Source organism: Peromyscus leucopus, chromosome 9 (assembly GCF_004664715.2).
Source record: "Peromyscus leucopus breed LL Stock chromosome 9, UCI_PerLeu_2.1, whole genome shotgun sequence".
Taxonomy (NCBI): Eukaryota; Metazoa; Chordata; class Mammalia; order Rodentia; family Cricetidae; genus Peromyscus; species Peromyscus leucopus.
This window is the reverse complement of record NC_051070.1, coordinates 108,495,981-108,520,757: the sequence shown is the minus strand read 5'-3', so window position 1 is coordinate 108,520,757 and position 24,777 is coordinate 108,495,981. Positions and strand designations below refer to the sequence as shown.

Here is a 24,777-nt window from a genome sequence, read left to right as displayed (position 1 = left end):
ATACATTTTTTGTGGCCTTTTACAAATTGTCTTTCAAGGAATTAGTCTACTTAATTTAGATTATGAGATCTGTGTGTAGGAAGTTGCTCTTGGCAATCCTTTATTATTCATGTCCATGGGCTCTGTAGTAGGGTCTTCTTACTGTGCCTTTTTTTTTTTTTTTTTTAAGCTTTGATAGATTTCTATCAATCTTTGCAAAGCACCAGTTGTTGGATTTCCTGTCTTGGTAATTAAATGACTTTCAATTTGATTGATTTCTGTGGTGGTAATCTAATTGTACTGAAATGTGATTTTGATTGTTTGTTAACAAATAAAGTTGCCCGGGGGTCAGAGCTATTAGAGCCATAGCAAGAGTGTGGCGGTGGTGGTACACGCCTTTAATCCCATAAGATCTCTGTGTGTTCAGGGATACAGCCAGCATTGGAGACATATGCCTTTAAGACCTAGGGGGCTGTACATTCAGACAGTGACGAGGCAGTCACGTGTTTGGGTTTGCAACCAATGAGAAGGCAGAACAAAATACTTTAAATAGACGAACCGACAGGAAATAGAGTCTCCTTCGGGAAGCTGGGACACTGCAGGCGGAAGGGTGAGATTCTAGCTCTGAGCTCTGACCTCTTGGCTTTCTCTTTTGCATTATTTCTGTGTTTCTTATTTAATAAGACGGTTGGTTACATCTATAGATTTCCTTTTCTTTTTTCTTTTTTCGACAGGATTTCTGTGTAGCCCTGGCTGTCCTGGAACTAACAGAGATCCCCCTGCCTCTGCCTCCCGAGTGCTGGGATTAAAGGTGTGAGCCTCCACTTTCATTTATTGCTTTTTAATTACTTTGGATTTAACTTACTCTGCGTTTTCTATCTTTTAAGATGGAATGTTCACATGGACAGTCAATGCCAGGAACTTTATACTTAAACACTGCTTGAGTAGCAACACAGAAAATTCTTATCTTTACATTTCATTGAATTCACATTGTTTTAAAAATTACAGAATCTTCTTTGACCTGCTTGGTTTATATATGTTATTTAATATTTAAGTGTATTCTGTTATATTGATTTCTAACAATGCTATCAGTGCCTAAGAGTAGACTCCATACATCCTCTGGTGTTTTAAGTCTGCTAAGGGATGTTCTATACTCCAGAATACAGTCTATTTGGTGTGTTTCAGATGAATGTGTATTTTGCTGCTGTAATCTACAGAAATTGTCCACTATATGCAGCTGTTGATGCTGCTGATTTTCCACTTGCTAGTCTCCAGTCATTGATTAACTGGTAGGGAAATCTTCAAGTATAAAAGTGGATGCATCAACTTCAATTTTTTCATCACTGGATCTGATACCCAACTGTTAAGTGTCAAAGAACAAGATTAAGAATTTGAACACAGGGCAAGAATGGGAACATTGCTTTGAAAGAGCATTAGCTTTGTTTTGTTGTCTCATGGTTGCCAGGCTGCATCAGGAATGTGGGATGTTAGATTCCAAGCTACCAGAGCTGGAGAATGAGGGATGCAACCAGTCAAAGGCTGGGACACTTGTTCTTACAGTCAGTGCCTTTTCCTTCACACACACTCTGGAGGTTGCTGGCAGCCATTAATATGTCCACTTGTGAGAAATTCGATTCTGACATACATACTTTGCTGGTTTTATCAGTGCTTCTGTGGAGGCAAATTTCAGAACTACTTATTCTGCCATTTTCACTGTCATCATGTGGTTTTTTAAATTAAGTCTCATGACTGTAATTGACATATAGACAGTTCTTTATACTGTCTATATATTTCTGAATAGATGCACATGAACACATTTTTTTTTTTTTTTTTTTTTTTTTTTTTGCCCAGATCTTTGTTGCACATTTGGAGTTTCCACACTTCATAGTAAACATTTGGAACTCTCGGAGTGCCAAGGCGTGCTTCTTGAAGTCCACCCCCAAAATATGCTAGTGAATGGGGTGGCACATTCTCTGTCACTACCTCCTTGATGGAGAATGGCCCTTCCTTTTCTTACTACCTATCTTTGATGGAGTCAGAATGTAAGCAATAGAGCAGCTCTCTAAACTGGCAGTGAGAAAGCCTATCTATCCTAAGTCCTCTCTCAGCTCAACTGGTGAGGCATCTGGCTAGGGTTTGGATAAGGCAGTTGCTACCTTACAAATTCAAGCTCCTCAGGTGCCCAGAATGGACATTCCTATGATCCTGGCCATCCTTCTTCCTAGAGCTTGGAAACTCCTAGTGAAGCACAGGCCCCTTCCCTGAACACAGCCTCTAGCCAGCTGTGGGCATATAGCTCCACGGAAAGTACACCACTGGGGAAGAATGGAGATGGGAGTCCCAAGCTCAGACCCTGATGCCCAACCTTTGACCACAGTTCTCATACCCTGTTCCTACATCAACGATGCAGGCAACTGCAGGCCTTCTCCCTTCCCCCATGTTCCTGGTGCTGGGATCAAAGGTGTGTGTTACAACTGCCCAGCTACCCTTGCCCGCTCATGCTATTAGTATTTGTGGCTGCTCAGCTGAAAGGAGACCACTCTCCTCCAGAAGCAACTTTGCCTTGGATTCTCTTTATTCATTCTCTCGGGTTTTGGCATTTCCTGTTTGAGGCGTTGCCATCTGAATCACAAAGAACTTTTCTTTCATGTATGTTGTGCCTTAGTGACCAGAATATGGGCTCATGCCAGGCTACCAAGGCAGCAGAGGTTAAGTGGCAAGTGTTCCTGTCCATATGAAATGTGCATTGTCTCTGTTAGATCAAACCACAGTGCTTGCTGTTACTTAAGAACCAACTTACCTGATGTTCTGACCAATCCTTTATTTGCATATAGCTCATGCTTTAGGAAACAGTGCTTCTCCAACTCAAAGTGTGGTGTCATCTTTAAAGCTCCCTGGAAGCAGAGCAATTCAACACTGTACAGTCAGCAGGCATTCAGAGGGCTCATACTCAACAAACTAGCTCAAAAGAAAATCCAAGGGCTGGGGATAGGGCTTTGTGGCAGAGAGCACTTGTCTAGTGTATCTAAGGCCCTGAGTTCAATCCACAGTACAGCTCAAACAAACAAATAACCAAAACCAAACCAAACAACAACAAAGCAAAGGATAAAGGGTTCTTGGGTGAATCTGTGACATGCTGTGGTTGATGCTGACGGGTTAGCTCAGCATCCCCACCCTCTACTGCTACCAGGAGTCTGAACATTCTTTTACATATTCAGCATCATCTTCTGTCACTCTATACCACAAATATTTGTGTAATCCTTAGTGTGTAAACAAGCGACCCTCTTATCCTCAAGGGCTTCTCTCACACACCAGGACTCAGTAAGCATTGCTCTTAAATCTTTTTCTGGCAAGTGTGGTGGTATTGTGTTCCCCAAAATATTGTGCACCCTAATAAACTTATCTGGGGTCAGAGACAGAACAGCCACTAGATACAAAGGCTAGAAAATGGTGGCACTCACACCTTTAATCTTAGCACTCCAGAGGTAGAAATCCCTCTGGAGCTCTGTGAGTTCAAGGCCACATTGGAAATGGCCAGGCATGGTGACACATGCCTTTAATCCCAGAAAGCAAGCCTTTAATCCCAGGGAGTGGTGGTAGAAAGCAGAAAGGTATGTAAGGCGTGAGGACCAGAAACTAGAAGCATTTGGCTGGTTAAGCTTTCAGGCTTCTAGCAGCACAGTTTAGCTGAGATCCATTCGGATGAGGACACAGAGGCTTCCAGTCTGAGGAAACAAGACCAGCTGAGAAGTTGGCCAGGTGAGGTTAGCTGTGGCTTGTTCTGTCTCTCTGATCTTCCAGCTCCATCCCAATACTTGGCTCTGAATTTATTTTATTAATAAGACTTTCTAAGATTCCTGCTACAGGCAAGTAATAATCTGGAATTTTTTTTTTATCTGTCTGACCAAAGCAGAAGCAGTCTGAGGGCAAGGTCTTTCCTGGTCCCAATGCATCTCCAGTATTTAAGACTATGGTTTCGACATACTGTGTGCTTAAAAGATGTTTGTTGAGTGTGGAAAATAAGCTTTAAAACTGAAAACTTAAAAAAAAGATTAGAGAGGAAGAAATATTTTAAGCTTAAATCACTATTCAAATTTTGTTTTAAAATCTAACTAAAACATCAGACAGAAATATAATAAACCCATCACCTACAATTAATGCTAAAAAGGGCATTTCTTTCTTTAAAAACAAAAACCCCAGTAGGCAGAATGCAAGAGTGAGTAACCAGAAGGAAATGAGAAACAACTCAACTAGGCAGGGATGGAGACACAGTCGTGCTGAAGGATGGAGAACTGGCAGTAGACAACATTGTACATGTCACCATCTTCTTGGATTGTTAAAAGCAGCCACTAGGCAAACCTTATAATCTTCCTTTAGTCTAGCATCTGCTTTGGAAAGGATGATCACAGTAAGAACTAGAGAAGATTAGGTTCTTTTGGAGCAACATTGAGATAGGCACAAGTTGGGTCTCCACCTTCAGAAAAGAGTCGACTTTTTTGTTTACTCCCTAAACCTCTCCACCTCCCAGACCCACCCACACTAGAAGGGAATCAAGCACTGAGCATGGTGGCAGGACACACTTGTAACTGAAGCCCTCAGCTGAAGCAGTGGGATCCCAAGTTTGATGTCAATTTAGGCCTCACAGCAAGACCGTGTTTCAAAGGAAACAAATAGGAGGGGAGCACAAATACAAAGGAAGAAGAAATAGGCATGAAATACACCTCTAAGTGCAACCAACCAGCAGGCACACCATCTTAGAACTATGAACTTGGAAGCTGCACCCAAATCATCCTCCCGTCCTAGAGGGGCTAGGTTTGCCATGCCACTTGTTAAGCTCAATGGGGTGGCAGTAGATGTGATTGATACACAGAGGGCACAAATCATGTTGGTGTGATCAGATTCCTTCCAGGCTCATGAAAATGTCCATGTAACTTCTTCTTCTTTTTTTTTTTTTTTTTCTTTGAGACAGGGTTTCTCTGTGTAGCTTTGGAGCCTGTCCTGGAACTCACTATGTAGACCAGGCTGGCCTCGAACTCAGAGATCCGCCTGGCTCTGCCTCCTGAGTGCTGGGGTTAAAGGTGTGTGCCACCACCACCCAGCCCATGTAACTTCTTATATTTCAACTCAGGCTCAAGGGTGAACACAGATAAGACAAACGAAGGTCAGCTCCTAAGAGGTGGCAAAGGCCTGTGCAGGCCCAGCTCGAAGCAGTCACTCAACAAGTCTCTATCAGCCAACCTACAAAGGCATGAAGATTATTTTAAGCAAGTGAGATATAGGGTGCTCAAGTAACTGGGAGGTGAGCAGATGGCCGGTTTTCTGGAGCTACTCCATCACAGGGTGAATGACACTACATCCTCCCTCACCTCTCTACATCCAGAGCCTCAGATCCTTTGCAAGCAGCAAGTGTTCAGTATCGGTCATAACCAAATTCCTGTTTGTTCTAAAAACAGTCATCTATGAAAATAAAACTGAAGGAAATTTAACAACTTTGAAGTCAAGATTTTAACAGAAAATCAGCAAACATGATAGAAGACCATTAAAGGATCATGGTAAAGGAGGACTGCCTGAATTTGAATTCAGGCTTTAAAAATTACCGCCCTGGTAAAAAATTGTTTCATCTTCTTCCATATGTTAAATGCTAATAAGAGAACCTCTCTCAGTTATGGGATTAAGGGATAATGTATTTCAAGCATTTTACGACTTTGCCTGACCCATGATAAATGCTGTATTGGTCTTTTCTATTATTGTTACCTGCAGAGATGATTTCAAGAAAGATTAAAGTCCCCTTTATCTGTTGCTCCAGTTATTAATGTCTGTATGTTTTTATGCCTGTTATCTAAGCTCCATCTAGTTTCTTATAGTTTCTTTTCATACAAAGGAAGCAAAGTGCTGAAGAGCACGGCATCCCCACGTAGCCATCTTCTGAGCACTTGGAGGCCGCTGGCTCTGCTCTGGAACCTAAGAAATCACTAATTCAGCCTGTTCCTTGATGTCAATCTCTGCGCCACCTCCTCCATGAAGCTTGTTCTGTCTTCCTCAAGATGTCCTGTTCCTGTCTCCCTCAGCAGCTTATCTCAATCATATTTTATCACTTTCTGCATCTACTGTCTCAAGATCAAACTATTCGCCATTGAAGGTACTACCACCATTCTGCCTATTGCTACCCCGGGTACATAGCAGGTAAGAAATAAATACTTAATACATTTGAAAGATTCATTTAGATAAGTTCAAAAGTCCAAGATAACTTTATTAAAAAGCCACTGAACTTTTAAGGACAAAACTCAGAGATGGGCATGGAGGCACATACCTGTAATCCCAGCACTTGGAAGTGGAGGAAGAATGACCAGGAATCCATCCTGGGCTACTTGAAACAACCTGCAAAACACCTATCTGAAAACCTGCCATAACTTATCACTACACATTTTAAAGGGAAACATTCTTTACGTGTGAAAAAGAAAGACACTTGATTTTTTGCATTAAAAATTTTTATTTCATTTAAAAGATCCAATGTATGAAGCCAAATTAACCCCAAATTTACAGCTACATTTAGAGATCTCCTGAACTAAATGGCACTGTTCGAGGTCACCTATCATCACTATTTCCCCAAAGTTGTTTTTGAGCAAAAGCTGGTATTACTGTAATACATGTATTTCAGATATCACCTTTCACACAGAGGTTAAAGGCTGACAGGCTTTCCCTTCTGGGCGAGGATAAAACACCACAGAACCAGGTCCAGTGCTTTTCCCACATGAGGTGCATGTAACTATAAAGTAACTTAGGGTCCTTTGCTTTGCTCGTATATGTGTATTTATTCCAAATACTGGTGTTGGTCAACACTTTCTGGACAGTACTTCAGAATTTCCCTCTTCGGGTGCACACCAAATGAAGTGGGTTGCTCAGGTCAGGGACAAACTACCACAAAGCAAAGGAACAGCTTTCCTAGTTGGCTGGCAACAGCACCAACTACCTCCCAAATGTTTTCAGTTATGGCATCATTTACATCAAGTGAGGCATGATCTTCGGTCTCTACATACACAGGAGGATAAATTAAAAGATGAGTTTGTTACTTTATAGCTACACCTTGGGTTTCATTAGATGTGGAGACAATGTGTCTACTGAGTCCTTCTGGAAATCACTGCAGCAAAGGAGTCAACAGCCTGTGAAAGAGAAGGCGTGGCAGAGGGTGGAAGACTCATTCTCCCCACACTCTCCTGGAGGACAGAGCTGGGCCCAGGACAGAAGTTACCCGGAGGGAGGCTTCAACTCCGCTAAGGAGCCCTCCTAAAGAGCTGCTCAACAATGAATGCACTGCTTGTGAGGTAGAGTCACTGCAAGTGTTCAAGGTGGAAAGACAACCTTGGAGAAGGGACGCCTGCATTGGTTAAGAGGTTAGACTGGATGAACCTCAGGTCTCTTTCAATTCTGAGATTCTAGAAAATTCCCTCAGGGAATTCAGAAGAGAATTCCTAAAAGGAAAGAGAAAGCACACATATGGTATACTTTTAGAATCCTCTTGAGTTTTCTTTTTTTTAAAAGGTACAATAGAAAATGTAGTCTACGGTCTTTAAAATGCATATTTACCCTTCTACCACTATTAGTTAGGAAGGGTTCATTACAACTTCTTTATATTATAAAGAAAAGATGGAGATTATATTTATAATTTTGTAAATATTTTAGAAAAAAATGCTTAAAATCTAGTAGTCAATGCCCTAGAAACTTTATAGATTTTTAAGTAATATGCACAGATACAAATACATTATTCATTAAATACAACTCACATCTGTGTTTTATTATACTCTAAAATATACAGGAATTTTGATGTACTCAAAGAGTGCAAGTAAATACAGTATTCAAGCAGTCACTATTTCTATGTACATGCTCATTAATTCTTCAAAAAACCCACAAAATTATCAAATAGATCAAAATACTGTTCTGTGTTTTCACACTTTATATTCAGAAAAACCAGCTGATAATTTACAATGTCATAAAGTTCCAGTTTCACAATACAAAAAGGATAAGGTGAATTGGTATCATTTTGTTGCAATGTATGGAACTTTATCCAGCTCTATTAAGATCCACCCCCCCCCATGTGAAATCATTTTTACTGGGAAAGTAACAGTTACAATAAAAGCAGAACCACAGAGAAGTGTTGTTTAAAAGCCTAATGTCAGCCCCTTCTCTATTACCTGAAAGGCAGTCTCCAATTTGGCAGGCAATCTCTCTCCGACAGTACAAGCTGCAAACATGCTACTCTAGATCTGACTTGAACCTAAAGCCTGAAGAATTTTAAATTCTGCCCAATATAGAAATGCCTTCCAAGTGACCTGATTCTGTTTATATCATGAATCATCATCTACACCAAACTTCAACACTTCTGAAATGAAGCCAAATGCTTTGATGTTGATTTTTATAAAGAAAATACCTGAATCTGGGCATGGTGGTGCACACCTTTAGCCAGCACTCAGGAGGCAGAGGCAGGTGGATCCCTGTGTGTTTGAGGCCAGCCTGATCTACACAGTGAATTCCAGGACAGCGGAGGTGCACAGAGAAACCCTGTCTCAAAAAAAAAAGAAAGAAAGGAAACATATGAACATATGAAAGCCTTCATACTGCATTAAACCATGAGAGAAAGCAGATGTCTTTTTTTATATATAAAAAATTTAAAATTCTAGTTTTTATACAATTTAAAACCAGCTTTAGATGATCTCTCATAACAACAGTTTAATTTTTAAAAAAATTTTGATTCTTGCTTTGCAAAGCTCAAACATTAATAAATGACACCAAAAGTCCTCCAACCCAAAGGTGGAGGTGTGTCACCCAAGCAGAGGCTCAAACAGTCCCACTCCCCAGGACCACTGAGCTACAATAGGTAATATGATCTGATTTTTAATTTCATCAAAAACATTTCCACTATGGAATTCCTTAAAGAAATAGAGTTCATTTTAAAACCAAACCACTCAACAGTGGGTAGTAGCCCTGACTTATCGACATCTCTGTCACACGTACTTCCACTCACACTGCACCTAGTCAGCTGGTTTCGAATTTTATAAAAACTGGAATCTTAAAATTTTTATGCAAAAAAAAAAAAAAAAAAAAAAAAACCAACCAACAAACAAACCATAAAAAGACACTTGCTTTCTTTCATGGGTTAATACAGCACTGGAAGGCTTTCCGATGTTTTCTTTACAAAAATCAACACCAAACCAAATCTTAGCTTCATTTTCAGAAGTACTGAAGTTCGCTTTAGATGACTTCTCATTTCACCTACTTCTGTTTCCACAAAATGGCGTTCCGATAAAAAAAAATCTGTACGCTATTTGGTCCTTTGGCAATTTGGTGTGTACATAATGCCTACTATACCAAACGTTTATTGCATTTAAATTTAGCTGTAATTTTCTGGGTACAATTGAACCTAGTGTCCTTATCTCTTCCTTTAGAGCAGTGTTGCCTGCATAAGCAGGTCAGGGAGCAGTGTCCCAGTTTCTGGCCCTGCAAAGCCAATTAAACAATCCCACAAAGCAATCGACATCAATGTGTTTTCCACTGGTCAAGTCATTATTAAGATTCTAGAAGTTCCTTTTGCAAAACTTGCCTTTAAGATTCTTCTTCCTAATGTCATCACATTTCTTCCATTTGTTCACTGCGTGATCTTTCTTCAGAATGAATTTGTATATGAGTAAGAAAAGTGCTTTTCTTCCTGAAAAAGCCCGGTGTGAAGTTTCAGTGTCGGAACTTCTTTAGACCTTTAGCTCAGCCTTTCAGTAGGTCTCAGAGTCAGAGTCGTTGAGCTCATCCACGTCAGTGTACAAGTACTCTTGTTCCCCACCAATGTTGTTGAAACTGCAATAGGAGCTAGGTTCATTCCTCATGATAGGCAAGGCTTCAAAGCTAACTGTTTTTGAGGTGTTGGTATAACGGTTAATGGCATTGAATGTCAGGGATGACAATGGGCTACTTGAGGAGACAGGCATCATGGTGGCCAAAATGAGAGCCAGGCAGTCAGCCACATCCTTATTGGGAGCACAGGCCAAAGCTGGAGTATAGCCTAGGATTCAATTTAAAATTTAAAAATTAGTATCCTAAGACCCATGAAACATGGGGTAGTAAGTCTAAAGGTTTTAAACTTTACACATAGATTCTTATAACAAATTCTTATAGCAGATTGATAACTTTCTAGTAAGCAGAAAGAGACATGATCATAAAAATGCGGGGTGAAAGAAAGCATTCATACTAAATACGAGAAGAAACTAGGGCCTTGAGATACACACTTTCCCCAACATCTCACCCAACCCATCACACATCCAACCCAACTCAGAAAATACTGGGCATTCGTAGAATAAGGAGAAGAAAAAACCACAACAAACACATAGATTAGCCAACCTCCCTTTAAAACACTGAGCCAATGCTTAGTGTCAATTCATACCTGTGTAATTCAACTTTTATATGCTGAGAATCTAAATATATATGAATTAAGCATTAAAGAGATGCTCATTAACTACAAACCAAATATATTATAGTTGTCAATTTAACATTTCCTAATGTGTTTGTCAGGCAGCCTCAGTTGAAGACTATAGTAGGTAAACTGGGTGTTGGGGAGCTGGCCCAGTAGATAAAGTACCCTGTAAGCATGAAGACTTAAGTTCAAACCCAGAATCCATGTAAGTAAACCAGGCACAGTGGTATGCACTTACAGATTCCTGGGGTCTACTGGGTAGACACATCCATACAAGAAAATAATAAACTAAACAGGCAAATGTTAAAAGCCAAGAATTTAAGACAAGTATTTCCTTTTATCTTAGCAGACAACCTTCATACATCAAGTGCCCCAACAGCAAGCATCAGTGGGCAAACAATGGAGGAAGCACGTGGTACCTTGGTTGGCAAAGAACTAGCCTTGTGGATGAAGTGGGAGAAGATGGTGAAAGTAACACTGTGTGATGGCAAGTTTCAATTATTCCATATGAAGTTTTGTTTTTAACTTGTTTTAACCATATGGAGCCAAAAAGTGCTAATGCCACAGATGTCTTATAATTTTAAACTATAGCTTCATTTATTATTGCATTGTTTTTCATATTATGCTTATTTCAGCATCTGCATATATATTTGAAAAGACTTATTTGTTTTTAAAATAGCTTTATCACAAACCAAATATTGATAGTCACCAGCCAGAACAAGAAAGGACAAAGAAAGAACATCACCAGACACCACAAGTGCTGTATGTCTTTTCTTCCTCCACAGTGGTAACTCTATCCAGACCTTTTCCTTCTGTGGTAACTATTTCCTTGTTACTTAGTTTTTGAACCTAATATAAATAGAAGCATATAGTATACATATTTTTAAATCTGACTTCTTTTGCTTAATTGTGTATGAGACCTAATTTTGTTACAGGCAACTATAGTCAGGTAATTTTTGCTGCTGTATTGTATTTCATTATAGGATCATACCACAATACATACATTTAACTACTGGGCATCTGGCTGTCCCCTCTTCTTCCACATATTTTCATTATCATTATTACGAAGATATTATTAGCCTTCAAGTAAAATTGCCATTTTGCTAAAGGTCAAAGGGAACAACTAGCTGACTACCCCAAAGAACTGGCAAGAGTGGCTGAAGGATGAGTATGTTTTAATTAAACTACTTCCTCAAAGTGCCTGAGCAACAGCTTTCTTCTCACATATCTTTTAAGAGCCAAACCATTAGATATAGGACACGATGACCTGAGTGAGTGGGAACACATCTCTCATCAGTGGCTTCTGAAAACAGAAGCTTCTTTCTTCTTCTACATGAGCTGGTGTGGTTACATGAGAAACTTCTTGAGGACAGTCCATGAATATGTAACATGTTCCTCCTCCTCCTTCTCCTCTTCCAATACCACTAGCCCCATTCTTGGAAGCGAACAAAGGCACAGAATGTACTGGCCCCTTTACCTTGTCTTTATTTAGTCTTCATAACGTAATTAATCATCAACCTGTTGTTACTAGACTGATTAACAACTATCACTACACACAATCATAAAATGAGATTATTGACATATTAGCTTGTGAATTAAAGCCACATTACTATGAAACATGTCAAAGGCATTAGAGGAGAACTAGGTTACCAGTGGGGAACCTTCATCAACAGGATATGATCCTTTTCGTTTCTATCTTTCTGAGACAGGGTTTCTCTGTATGTCCTGGCTGGCCTCGAACTCAGAGACCCATCTGCCCCTGCCTCCTGAATGCTGGGAATAAAGTAGTGCCACACACTGGCCCACTTCTTTTTCATTTCTTAAAAAGACAACATGAATTCCTATAAACAGTCAACAAAGAAGTACATGTCGGCAGCTATCATAATATGCATAATGTGGCATTCATTTTAATCTAGACAAGTAGCTGTATTCCTAGAAATATCTAGATTGTGCTTCTGTGTTTCAGATCCATACATTTAACTGCCCAGTTTCATTCAGCTTTCTATTTGTGTCCAAATAAAGTTAATACAGGGTATTCTTGGCTCAATGCCATTTAAAGTATCATCCACACAAGCTTCTCAAGTCACAGTAAATATGACTTCATCTACAAAACCTCATCCCTCCTTATCAGATCCCAAAGACCTATGACCATACACTCTAGGAAGCATCCATGTTCTTTTTTTTTTTTTTTTTTTTTGGTTTTTCAAGACAGGGTTTCTTTGTGTAGCTTTGGCATCCATGTTCTTTTTCACTCTGAGCACCTCATCTCGATGCTGGTGGCCATCTATGCTTCTAAGTCTTGTTTCCCTACTCCAGTCTTGCTGCTCCCCTTTCAGACAAGCTGCCATCTTTCTAACGTTAGGCTCCTAACAACCTGATCTAACGCTTGACTCACCTCAAGTTCTCTCAATAGGTTTATTGCTCTTTCAGCTTAGAAGGCTCTCTCCCTAACTAACTAACTAACTAACTAACTAACTAACTAACTAACTAACTAACACATACACACAGAAACCTGCAACTGGACAATGTGCGGAGTGAGAGATATTAGAGCACTTAATACTAAATGGGATGTCTGCATCAAAGCTCTCCCCTCAAAGGCTCAAGGATCTCTGTGGAAGAGGAGCGGGGAGAGGTTGTAAGAGTCGGAGGAGGCCGGTCTGGTCTACAGAGGGATTCCAGGACAGCCACAACTGTTACACAGAGAGACCCTCTTGTGAAATGTCCCCCACCCCACCCCTAGCAAAAACCAACAACAACAAAAAACGACAACAACAACAAAAAAGTTGGCCAACAAAACTATTATTTTCATATTTTTAAATATTTTTAATATTTTGTATTTTTGTAGACTTGTATCATTTGCTTTGGACTTTTTTTTTTCCTTATTGGTCTTTTGCTTATTTATTTTGATTTCCATTTTTTGTGGGTTTTTTTTGTTTGTTTGTTTGTCTAATTTTAAGGAGAGGGAGAGAGAACATAAAATTGGGTGAGTAGGGAGGTAAAGAGGATATGGGAAGAATTGGAAGGAGAAAACATGATCAAAATATATTATATGAAAAAAAGTTATCAATAATAAAAAAAAAAAAGCCGGTGACGGTGGTGCACAATCTTTAACCCCAGCATTCGGGAGGCAGAACCAAACGGATCTCTGTGAGTTCGAGGCCAGCCTGGTCTACAGAGTGAGATCCAAGACAGGCACCAAAGGTACAGAGAAACCCTGTCTCGAAAAACAAACAAACATTCCCTCCCCACTTGCTGCTATTTTGGAATGTCTTTGATCTGATCTTGTAAGGAAGGGTCAACATTCTTTAATGTTCCTTTATAGAGAGTAGACTATGTCATACTTATTCCACACAGAAGCCTCAGCTTAACAGTTTGACATAATAAAACATGTAACAAACATCTACTAAACTCCCAAACTCTTCTGACACTTAGAAAACATTAGGGAACACAGATGACAGATTCTCTGCTTTTATGGAGTGCATATTCATTCTAATGGAGGAGACACACATCAGCATGAAAAAAATACATCATATTCAGTAAGTTAGACTATAATAAGCTTTATTGAGAACAAGAGATGAATAGGCTAACTGGGACACCGAATGCCGTAATACAATTTATTACTGAGGTAAAGCTTTAAGGAGAAGGTATGATTTGAAACAGGTAAAAGATTTAGTCAAAGAATATTTGCAGATCAGAGTGTTCCAGGCAGAAGACAGCTAAAACAAAAACTATAATGCACATACAGACTCTGTGGCAGTTTCTCTGGAGGGGCAAAATGAGGCAGAAAGGTCACAAGACTGGAGTACTTTGTAGGTCACTGTGAGAACTAGGAATAAATTGACAGGAGAAATATATTATCATGTGTTTTAAAAAATATCTGTGAGGGTAGTAAGCAGAGAGAAAGATGGATCCAAATACTGGATTACTTTAAAAGTAATCAATAGCATTTGCTGATGGAGTGTACAGTGGGCATGAGAGAGGAACCGAGGACAATTCACATTCCTGCCTTGAGCTATAAAGAAAGCACCTGTCTTCAACTGAAATCAGGATTGGAAGGGTAAGGAAAAGGGTTGAAAGTTCTGTTTATTAGACATCCATATGGTATTATTAGTTAAGCAGTTAGATATATGAATGCAGACACTGGGAAGGGATGGGCTGGCAATATACATTTAGGAAGTCTCAGCAAATAGTTTTTAGAATCAAGGGTTAGAGTAGTCACCTAGAGGGTAAATGCAGACAGAGAAAAAAAGAAAAAAGGATTTAGACTTCAGAACTTTACATTAGTGTGGATCCCCTAAAAGCAAAGTAAAAGAAGTTTACCAAGAAAAAAGGAGTAATCACATACTAAAAGCTGACCTGCCAAGTGAAACAAGAACTGACTTAATACCGTGGAGAACCAAGAACCTTGATGAGAAGAGTTCTACAGTGTGGTGGGGACAAAGGCCTGCCTATATGAAGTCATCCCTGGAGTAAAACACAGTGGCAGCTGGCAGCAGCTGTGAGATCAGTGACTGCTAAGGTGGCAGACTAATGAATGTCTTTATGTTGACGGGTGAGGCTGAGGGTGCAGCTAAGTAGAGCACTTGCAGAGTATGCACAAGGCCTTGGATTAGATTCCAATACCGCAAATACATAAAGTGATATACTGAGAGGGAGTAATTGCTAAAGTGAGGGTCTCTAATAGGAAAGAGGTAACAGAATCTCATTTAAGAGTAGAAGGACTGGCTTTGCCTGAAATTATGACATTCTCATAGGGCCTTGGTAAATATTTGTTGAATGAATCTTTGGCTACCAAAATAAATAATAGTGGTGACCAAATAGTAAACATCACATTTGGTTTAATAGAAGATATGCAAATTCAGATGCTCACCTACCAGATGGACTTTTTTCTTGTTCCTTTTGCTCTTATTTCTCTACTACAAAGAACTCCTCAATATTAATTTCAGTGTTCTTCTTTGCCCAATAAAAAAGTACAGAACTTTATTTTACTTCAAAGATGCACCATCAAGAAAAAACTTCTGCCAAGAAGTTGGCTATGGAAAGGGCGCATGGAGCTTACTTACCATTTTCATCCACGGCAAGTACACTTGCTCCTTTCCCCAGAAGCTCTTGAACAACCATTGTTAGCCCATTTCGGGCAGCAACATGCAGGGGCCTGCGGGGGAAAATTGTACATATATGTGCAGTCCATGCACAGACATACACCTGCCTGCACAGAGCATCTATCTGGTCAAGTTGTGAAGACCTAGAGATAAGGACCGAGACACCTAGTTCTCAATCAAGGAAGATGGGAGGGGCAGTAGCACCTCCATAAGAAGCTCGGCCTTAGACATCAGTAGTAGTTTCCTGACCCCATCGAATCCTTTGTACTTTCCAAACCTCCATATTTAAAAAGTTAACCAAATGAATTACATTCTTTTTTTAATTTCTTGTACTTTTGAGGTTTTAATATAATTACATCATTTCCCTTTCCCGTCTCTAAACCCTCCCATATACTCTTTTTCAAATTCATAGCCTCTTTTTATTTATTTTTATTCCATGTATATATGTATATACATGTATATTCCTAAATATAACCTGTTCAGTTTGTATAATGCCACTTGTATATGTTGTATGTTTGTTTTCTGGGCTGACTACTGGTATTGGATTGGCATGCTCTTCCTTGGAGAAGACCATTCTCTGCTCTCAGCATTCCTTAGGTACCAGTAGTTCTTTGTGAGGGGTTGAGACCTCCTGGGTTTTCCCTGGTCCACTCTGGCATGGCTAATGTTGTTGTCCTTATTCAGGTCATGTTTAGGCAGCCATGTTGGCAAGACTTTATGGGTTTAGCTTCTGACCTTACTAGAAGACACAATCTCACAAAAAATTCCTTGACCCTCTGGCTCTTACCATCTTTTGATCCCCTCTTCCACAATGTTGTATGTAGATGTCCACTGGGACTAGGGGAACTACAGTCTTAACTTGCTAAGAAATGAAGTTAATGAATACATAATAAAAGCTATAAACTACAATACCACAAATTCTAATAATCTTTAAAAGATGTTTATTGGCCTCAAGACTAATATTTGGAGCGTTGAGGGATTTGCCTGAACCTGGAATGTGAACTATTTCAAGCTTTTTTTTTTTTTCTCTTTTAAAACCAATGGAAATTGGAAGACAAAGATGGGAGACATGGGCCTAAGATCTCTGTCAGTCAAACTCAAGACTTACTGCTTATACTAAGAGATTGATTCTTTCGGAAACCTCTTTAAGCTACACACACACACACACACACACACACACACACACACACACACACACACACACAGCTTCTTACCTCATTTACTGCTAGTATGAAATGGCACTTTTTAGTTAATTTTGATAACACACAGAATAGCATAGCCTTCTTTTAGAAAATTATATGAATAAGTAAACTGAGAAAAAAATTCATCAACGTTGTAATAAAGTTTCAGTTCAAAATCTTTTAAAGTAATATATTTTTTAGTTACATGATTTCAGAAGTGAGTTATTTTTTTAAATTTTATTTTATTTTACAATACTATTCAGTTCTACCTAACAGCCACAGATTCCCTTGTTCTCTCCCTTCCTGTCCCCCTCCCCTTCCCCCCATTCCCACCTCCTCCAGATCAAGGTCTCCCCCGAGGACTGAGATCCTCGGGGGAGACCGTGAGTTATTATTTAAACAGTTTGTAACTAATCTATACTACTGGTCACATTTCCCCCTCCCCCGGAACTGAGGACTGAACCCAGGGTCTTGCGCTGGCTAGGCAAGGGCTCCACCACTGAACTAAATCCCCAATCCTCTGGTCACATTTTAAAAAGTGCATTTATCCTTTTTTAGAATTATATAGATCACTAAGTTTACCCAGATACTCAAAGTACTTACGTTTGCAAGGCTGCATTGGTTGCATTGATGAGGTTTCTATCTGTTATCTTTTCCAGTATTAACAAGGCACTAGTTTCATGACCCTAAAATTGTGGCAAATAGCTCTTAAAAACTGCACACTATTAAGAACAAACATATAAACTCAATCATCTTTACCATATGTACAATATTACACACCTATCACAATTTTTCTAAGCGAATGTCTGAAGTATTTATTAAAAGGCATCAGAAATGGGAATAAGAAGACAGGTCAGTAGCAGTTAAGTAAGTGTTACACTTGTTTTTGAAAACCTAGTAAGCCAACACTCCCCACCCCACCTCCACCCAAGAAACTCGGGGTTAGTAATCATTAGGTTTGTTTCTAACTTCTGTTCATTTTAGTGAGCTGAAAAAACTTGATGCCACCCAATAGTAACCATGAAACTACATTCTTAAACTATGTACATACCTTGCCGCAAGCCAAGTGAAGGGCGGTGTTTTTACTCTTATCTTGTAAAGTCAGATCTGCACTAGCACTGCTAACCAGCATCTCTGGGAAGAAAAAGTGCATCAGTTCTTATGTTTATGAACATGTTTACAGACTACCACTAAATCACTAGAGAAATGAAGACATACAGCACAAAATATCCCTCTTACAAATACTTAATTGCAAGAAAAACACTGTAATATAACATATGCATTATATTGTCATACAATATGGAACCTTTATATTCTTATGCAAATCAGATGGTAGCAACAATAATTAACATTTTGAAGTGTTAATAAATGCCCAAGTTTTATATGTCCTGAATTTATAGGTTATAGTTAACCTCACATCAATCTTCTAAAGCAGATGTTGTCTCATTTTACAAGTGAACAAACTGAGGCAGGAGGTCACTTAAGATCTAGGACTCACACTCATTCAATCTCATTCCATAGCCAGTATTGTTAAATCATGAGGTTGAACTACTTTGTTAAAGAAAACTTTTCAGTCAGTAAGGGCAATGTTCCAAAATTAAATGTGGAATGGTGAGATAATTCATGGAAGTCAGAAGGGTCGGGAATCTAAGTTACACACATAGAACAGAATTCTTAAACAGTTTAAAAAACAAAAAGCAACATGGGTTGTGCTTTACTACCTAGCCCAGAGTAGCCTTACGTTTGCAATCTTCTGACAGGCTCCTGGGTAGCTGAGTTTATAGGTGCACACTAAGCCAGGTTCTAAACAATTCTCCTTTTCTTTATGGAGACACTATGTAGCCAAGGCTGACCTCACACTCTAGGCCTCAGCTTCTCTAAGCAGTTTCTTTACCAACTGTATTAGTTTGTCCATTTTCTGCAGCCATCATGAGGGGTGTTTTCCCAGTAGAGTCCACGGAATTGACTTGAGCATTATGGCTGAGCAGCAGCTGTAAACACTCTACGTGGTCTGTGAAGGCAGCGGCATGGAGAGGAGTCCTGGGACAGTGAAATGTAGAACACAAGCTGAATGGCACATACGTTGGGAAAATTATTCTTTATTTCAGGACAAACATTTTTCAAGAGTTTGCATATTAGGTTATAAAAGCATTGCTAAGATAAGCTCAATGGAACTCACAAATTTCTAGTTTATATATGTATACTTTACACAATCTATCTTAAACTACAACTTGTCTAAACTAAGGATGAACTATATAATACTGTTAAAATAACACTGTATTATTAAAGAAAACTTAAAAAGAATAACAGTTTACTTTCAAAAAACTACTTATTACAATTGTTCGACTCTTCTTTCAGTCTTTAATCCAATTTAGAAAACTATTAACTTTTTAAGCTATTTTCTCTGGGTTTAAAATCATACTTCTTAAATCAGGAGAGTAATGTTTACATTTTAAAATAAAATGACAAAAAAATTTAAATGCACTAATAATGCAAAGAACTTAAGACTTTATAATAATTTACAACATCTGCAAAATCCTGTTTTCAATTAGTTTTGCATTCTCTATAAGCTCTCAAACAGGTTGTCAATAATTACAGTGCCTTCTCTTATTGAAAGTAATACCGTATGCTACTAACTGGAATCCTACCTTCCCTTTGAATCTGTGGCATTCACAATGCTGGCTCCTAAGGTATCAATAAGCATCTCAGCAGCACCTTCATTGTCATTGATCCTGGACAGGATACAAGGTTATCAGTCACAGTAACAGTGTTTCTTAAAATACTCAAGGAATTTGATTCACTATGACTTTACTTACACAGCACAATGCAATGGACTGAAAGCATTTCCATCTATTTTCTGGAAAACATCCTGTTCTAAAAGCAGTTCCACACATGTCTCATGACCTAGTAGGTGCATAAGAACTAGATATTAAAATCCAAGAGATACTTGCAACAATCTCAAATACACAGAAGTATCTATGAGGAGAATGTTTAAGACCCTGCTCCATACCACCTCCACTCTTTAGACCATAACCAGTGATCTCAATAGCTCTAGAAAATTTCTAGGCATACACAGCTGCCTGCATATACTTATTTTTTTCTTTTTACAGTTCAAATGGTATATTTTGTTCTGCAACTTTCCTTTTCAATTAATAAACTATATGTATCTTTCTATAATAGCATGCATAGGACAATTTCCTAAAACATGATATTGTGAAAAAGGACAAATATACTGCCTGCTGAGAGAAGTAGGCAGATAGCTTTTTAAAAAGCAACTTTAAAAACATAAGCAAAAAAAAACAAAAACAAAAAACAAAAAACCAACAAAGCAATAAATCTCAACCAAAACTTCAGATTTTCTTAGCCTAGGAGATGGTTCCCAGGAAGCAAATTTAGGTTGTCAGGCTTGGTGTCAAGTACCTTTACTGCTGAACCTTTTTGCGCATCCCTCAAAAAGTTGCTCTTGTAAAGATTTTTAAACTTCTCGGGTCCTGTTAACAATGCAGACATTACCAGTAGCTGTAACCCACAAACCCTGAGACCAAGGGTTAGAGACCCACTATCTGTGTTGGAATGGAGTACTCTATCTGCTATCTCCAGGGAACAGCACTTGGTAGAACCAAGCTGACAATCTTAGTATTTCTTTTAGTATTTCAGAAAGTTGTTTCTCTTTCTCTCTCTCTCTCTCTCTCTCTCTCTCTCTCTCTCTCTCTCTCTCTCTCTCTCTCTCTCTCTCTCTCTCTCTCTCTCTCTCTTTTTGGGACAGGGTTTCTCTATGTAGCCCTGGTTGTCCTGGAACTAGCTCTGAAGACCAGGCTGGTATTGAAGTTACAAAGATCCGTCTGCCTCAAGTCTCAAGTGCTGGGATTAAAGGTGTGTGCCACCACTGCCCAGCTCAGAAAGTTATTTCTGAGGGTGCTTAGAGCGTCAAGAAAAGTTAATTAGCTTTTGAAAGGAATAAATGAGATAAGCAAAAAATACTCAAAATTATACAAGCAAATGACTATATAAATTGAAATTTTGGACTTTAAGCTTACTAAGTTTATAGCCAAGTCTTTTCTAAAATCTGGTCATCATTTTGAGAGAAACATTTATTTTGATTTAATTAGAATACTTCCATTTTTCTGAAGAAAAATTACTAATCAGAGTAAAACCATTTAATATATTCCACTTTTGTAACATCAAATTATAATGCAGGCATTTGGTTAAAAATATGGCAGTAATTTTTTTAGACTGTGTGGTCTCATTGCATGAACTAACATACATTTCTTCGAGCTCAATTCAGAATCACTACAATTTTGCTTGTCTGAAAAATTAGACACATCTGTTTTGAATTTTTTAAAGGGCAACCAGACATGCTAGTTGTATAAAATTCTGTTTCTTGTACAAAATGTATAAGATAAGAAATGTTATGAGAGTAAATCTCCACAAGACAAGTAAATGTTCTACCTTAGGAAATACACTTCTATGTGACATGGTTTTTAATGGTGGTCACTGATAACGTTTATAAAAAAAAAAAAATCAGCCAATAAAAATTTTTGCCAAGCCGGGCGGTGGTGGCGCACGCCTTTAATCCCAGCACTCGGGAGGCAGAGCCAGGCGGATCTCTGTGAGTTCGAGGCCAGCCTGGGCTACCAAGTGAGCTCCAGGAAAGGCGCAAAGCTACACAGAGAAACCCTGTCTCGAAAAACCAAAAAAAAAAAAACCAAAAAAAAAAAAAAACAAAAAAAAAAAAAAAAAAAAAAAAAAAAAAAATTTTTGCCTTGGGCAGGTGGATCTCTTGAGTTTGCAGCTAGCCTGGTCTACAGAATGAAGTCCAGGACCCAGGGCTACACAGAAAAACCTTGTCTTGAAACCCACCACCCAAAATAATTTTGCTTTAAAAGTTTATCTTACTAATTTTTACATAAAATTCACATTTGTAAATACTTTCTCAGGTTATCAGACTCACAAAATGTTAATTCATATTATAAAACAAAGTGAACAGCAATATATAGCAATTCCTTCAGGGACAATCTTTAGCTACTGTACTATAACCACTCAACATCAATCCAAGTGAGTAGAAAGGAAAAGAATGTAAAGGCTTATCTCAAACACTTGAAAATTAGTGACTTGTCTTTAGTGTGATAAAGGACAGGAGTAAGATACAACTAGAGAGTAGACAGATTATTCCTACTCTTTCCACTAATGTTATATTTTAAGCCCGCCTTATAAATATGCTGTTGTCATCAATATCACAATGTATTTTGTGTTGCTTGTTTTTACTTAGTACCTAGTAGGCAGACACTCAGTGCAAGTTTTTAATTAATTTTAATTAATACTTAACCATTGTAGCAAGCCCAGTGAAGTGCTGTATACCCATGATTGTCTACTATGGCTGGATTTGCATCTACGGATGCTGCTGACTGCAAAAGAGCTCCAAGAACTCCAATGTGTCCACAGGCAGCTGACAAGTGTATAGGTGTCCGACCCCTGCTGTCCCTTAGTAAGCACTTAGCACCATGTTGAAGTAATGCATCTACACATTCTTCATGGCCTGTAACTGCCTGCAAAAACAATTTGGGTATATTAAATACATGATGTGGGGCACCATGGGCCAATGTTAGTTCATCTAATTCTGGCTTACCCCTCTATGCAATGCTGTCCTTCCCCACTTATCTTTGGCATCTACGTTTGCTCCTTTGTTCAGTAGTGAGTATACACAGTCCGTGTGTCCATTGAGAACAGACAGCATGAGAGGTGTCCTAAACAATAACAGAATTAGGTTAGTGCATCACTTACAAAACTCTAAAACAGCAATGATGGGATGGCTTATTTTCTATATGTGCACTTCGGTGACATAACTTTGTATGTATTTAAAAGAAAAACTATATATATATGTATTTTCAATATACAAACTATGACATATTTACTAAAAAGGGGGTCAAAGTATTAGAATATCTAGTTCTTGTAATAGCAATCTAAAGGCAAGGTATAGTGGCACATGCCTGTAATCCCAACACTAAAAAGGGTGAAGTAGTGAGATTGTGGAATGAAGGACTGCCTGGGTTATATAATGAGATATTTAAAAAAAAAGTTAATTTAAAAATTATTAAAACTTACTGTCCATTTCCATCTTGAATATCTACAGCATTCTGTGGTTCTGCATTTCCTATTAATAACCGTAAGCATTCCGAATGACCATTTGTTGCTGTAAAGTAAAAAAAATTTAAATAATTTTTCCCCCTTGGTATGCATTGGTGTTTGACCTGCATGTCTTTGTGAGGGAGTTGAATCCACTGGACTTGAGTTACAGTCACAGTTACATGTAAGCTGCCATGTGGTTGCTGGGAATTGAACTCAGGTCCTCTGGAAGAGCAGCCAGTGCTCTTGACCTCTTAGTCACCTTGACAGCCCCCTTAAAATAATTTTAATATATACAATAAAACAAAAATATCTTAGAGTAAGTACATCTTTTAGAACATAATTTGGGGGCAATTCCACTGAATTAAATAAGCAGGACAACTATGCGTACAAAGTAAGTTTTATTCTGCATTTGTTGTTAAGGGACTCATTCCTGCATACAGCAAGCAGATGCACATTACCCCCCATCCCTTCATCCTCCCTCATGTTAACAGAATCCTCATTTTATTTATCTTGCCACTACAAAGAGTGACCTGTCTCTAGCTAAGGGTACAATCAAGTCAACCATGTTAGATTAAGGCAGTCGCAGACCAAGTCAATCATATCAATCATATTCTGCTCTGACACAAGAGGCAATGAAGAGTCTGGGGGACTGCTGACTGACATTGTGGAATCAGCCAACTGTAGAACTGCACCACTCTCTAGGGTGAGACTAAACCCCAGTCAATTTAGGAAACGTTTGGTTAGATGATTTATAGCTAAAACGAATTCCAAATAGCATACACATAATAAATGACACATATTTTATCAAGAAATGTTTTTATATGCCCCAAAGCTTTGCTGGCAAGTGGAAGAACAACCCCTCCACCTAAATAAGAAGCCTTTAAAATTTATCTCCTTCAAAATTCAAGTCCTGCCTTAAGTAATAAACTTGAAGTGTATGGAAATATTTAAGTGACACAATGATATAGAAAGGAAAGTCTTCCACTATTTCTAAGCCCTCCCCAAAAGATAGACAAATAGATAGAAAATAGTAATGACAGAAAACTAGATGCCCAATTGTCTATAGTACTTTCTTTTTTTTTTTTTTTTTTGAGACAGGGTCTCCTACAGCCTAGACAAGCCTCAAATTAACTGTTTATGAAAGAATGGCCCTGAACTCCTGATCTTTGTGCTTCTATCTGAAATTAAAAGTGAGTATCACTATACCGTCTTTATACGGTACTGGGGATGGAACTTCTGACCTTTCTCTACTGAGATTACAAGCATGCAGCACTATTCGACTTTTTATGTGGTACTGAAGTCAAACCCAGGGCTTCACATATGCTAGGCAAGCACTCAGCCAGCTGAGTCAGTACAGCTCCAGCCTTTCTACAGTACTTCTTAACAGTTCTATGAAACTAGTAAGTTACAAAAACTTCTGACTCAAAACCACCCTCAATCTGTATGTTGCACTCTGGGAAGAGCTCTTAGCTTAGTAATAAACAAGTATCAAAATACTTAGGGATAGTTCAAAGAGATCTAATTTGGCCTATTATTAAAAAGTTCCTTTGCATTCAGTACCTAGCAGATACTGATGAGTATTTTTGTGTTCTAAGTTCAATAACCACAATACCACCATACTATCATTGTGAGAAAAGCATGTTAACCTTCAGGAAGCAGGGGGAATCTGTGCTTTTCCGATAGCATAGTAATAAGATGCTTCCTAAGAGATCTCTGAATGTGGAAGACATCTACAGAACCAGTTTCATTCAGTGTTTTTTCTTCTTTTTGATGGGTAGCACTTATGGTGCATTATATGGCAGAGTGTCTCAGTGCTCTTTATTTTTCAAGAACGTATATGAATTAGACTAGTGGCTGCCTGTACTCCTAGCACTTGAGAGGGAGGCTGGATCCAGGAAAACTGTCAGTTTGAAGCAGTCATGGGCTGTATACA

General features: G+C 38.6%; 1 protein-coding gene across 6 annotated transcripts in view; it reads right to left on the bottom strand.

The window, feature by feature from the left end:
• Positions 1–6,449: 6,449 nt before the first annotated feature.
• The window catches only part of Ankrd28 (ankyrin repeat domain 28), a 146,534-nt gene continuing 128,206 nt past the window's right edge, over positions 6,450–24,777 (bottom strand). For 5 of the 6 annotated variants that reach the window (XM_028891267.2, XM_028891269.2, XM_028891271.2 and 2 more), the window contains 10 exons: positions 22,821–22,908; positions 22,345–22,462; positions 22,045–22,264; positions 19,535–19,622; positions 19,367–19,450; positions 18,613–18,758; positions 17,770–17,852; positions 17,322–17,404; positions 15,499–15,590; positions 6,450–10,027 (listed from right to left, as the gene is read on the bottom strand). In XM_028891267.2, the coding sequence (XP_028747100.1) occupies positions 9,741–10,027; positions 15,499–15,590; positions 17,322–17,404; positions 17,770–17,852; positions 18,613–18,758; positions 19,367–19,450; positions 19,535–19,622; positions 22,045–22,264; positions 22,345–22,462; positions 22,821–22,908 (1,289 nt within the window). In that variant the 3' untranslated portion in view covers positions 6,450–9,740. Of the gene's footprint in view, positions 10,028–13,622; positions 15,389–15,498; positions 15,591–17,321; positions 17,405–17,769; positions 17,853–18,612; positions 18,759–19,366; positions 19,451–19,534; positions 19,623–22,044; positions 22,265–22,344; positions 22,463–22,820; positions 22,909–24,777 lie in introns of those variants that run through there. The other variant, XM_028891272.2, reaches the window with a different exon arrangement.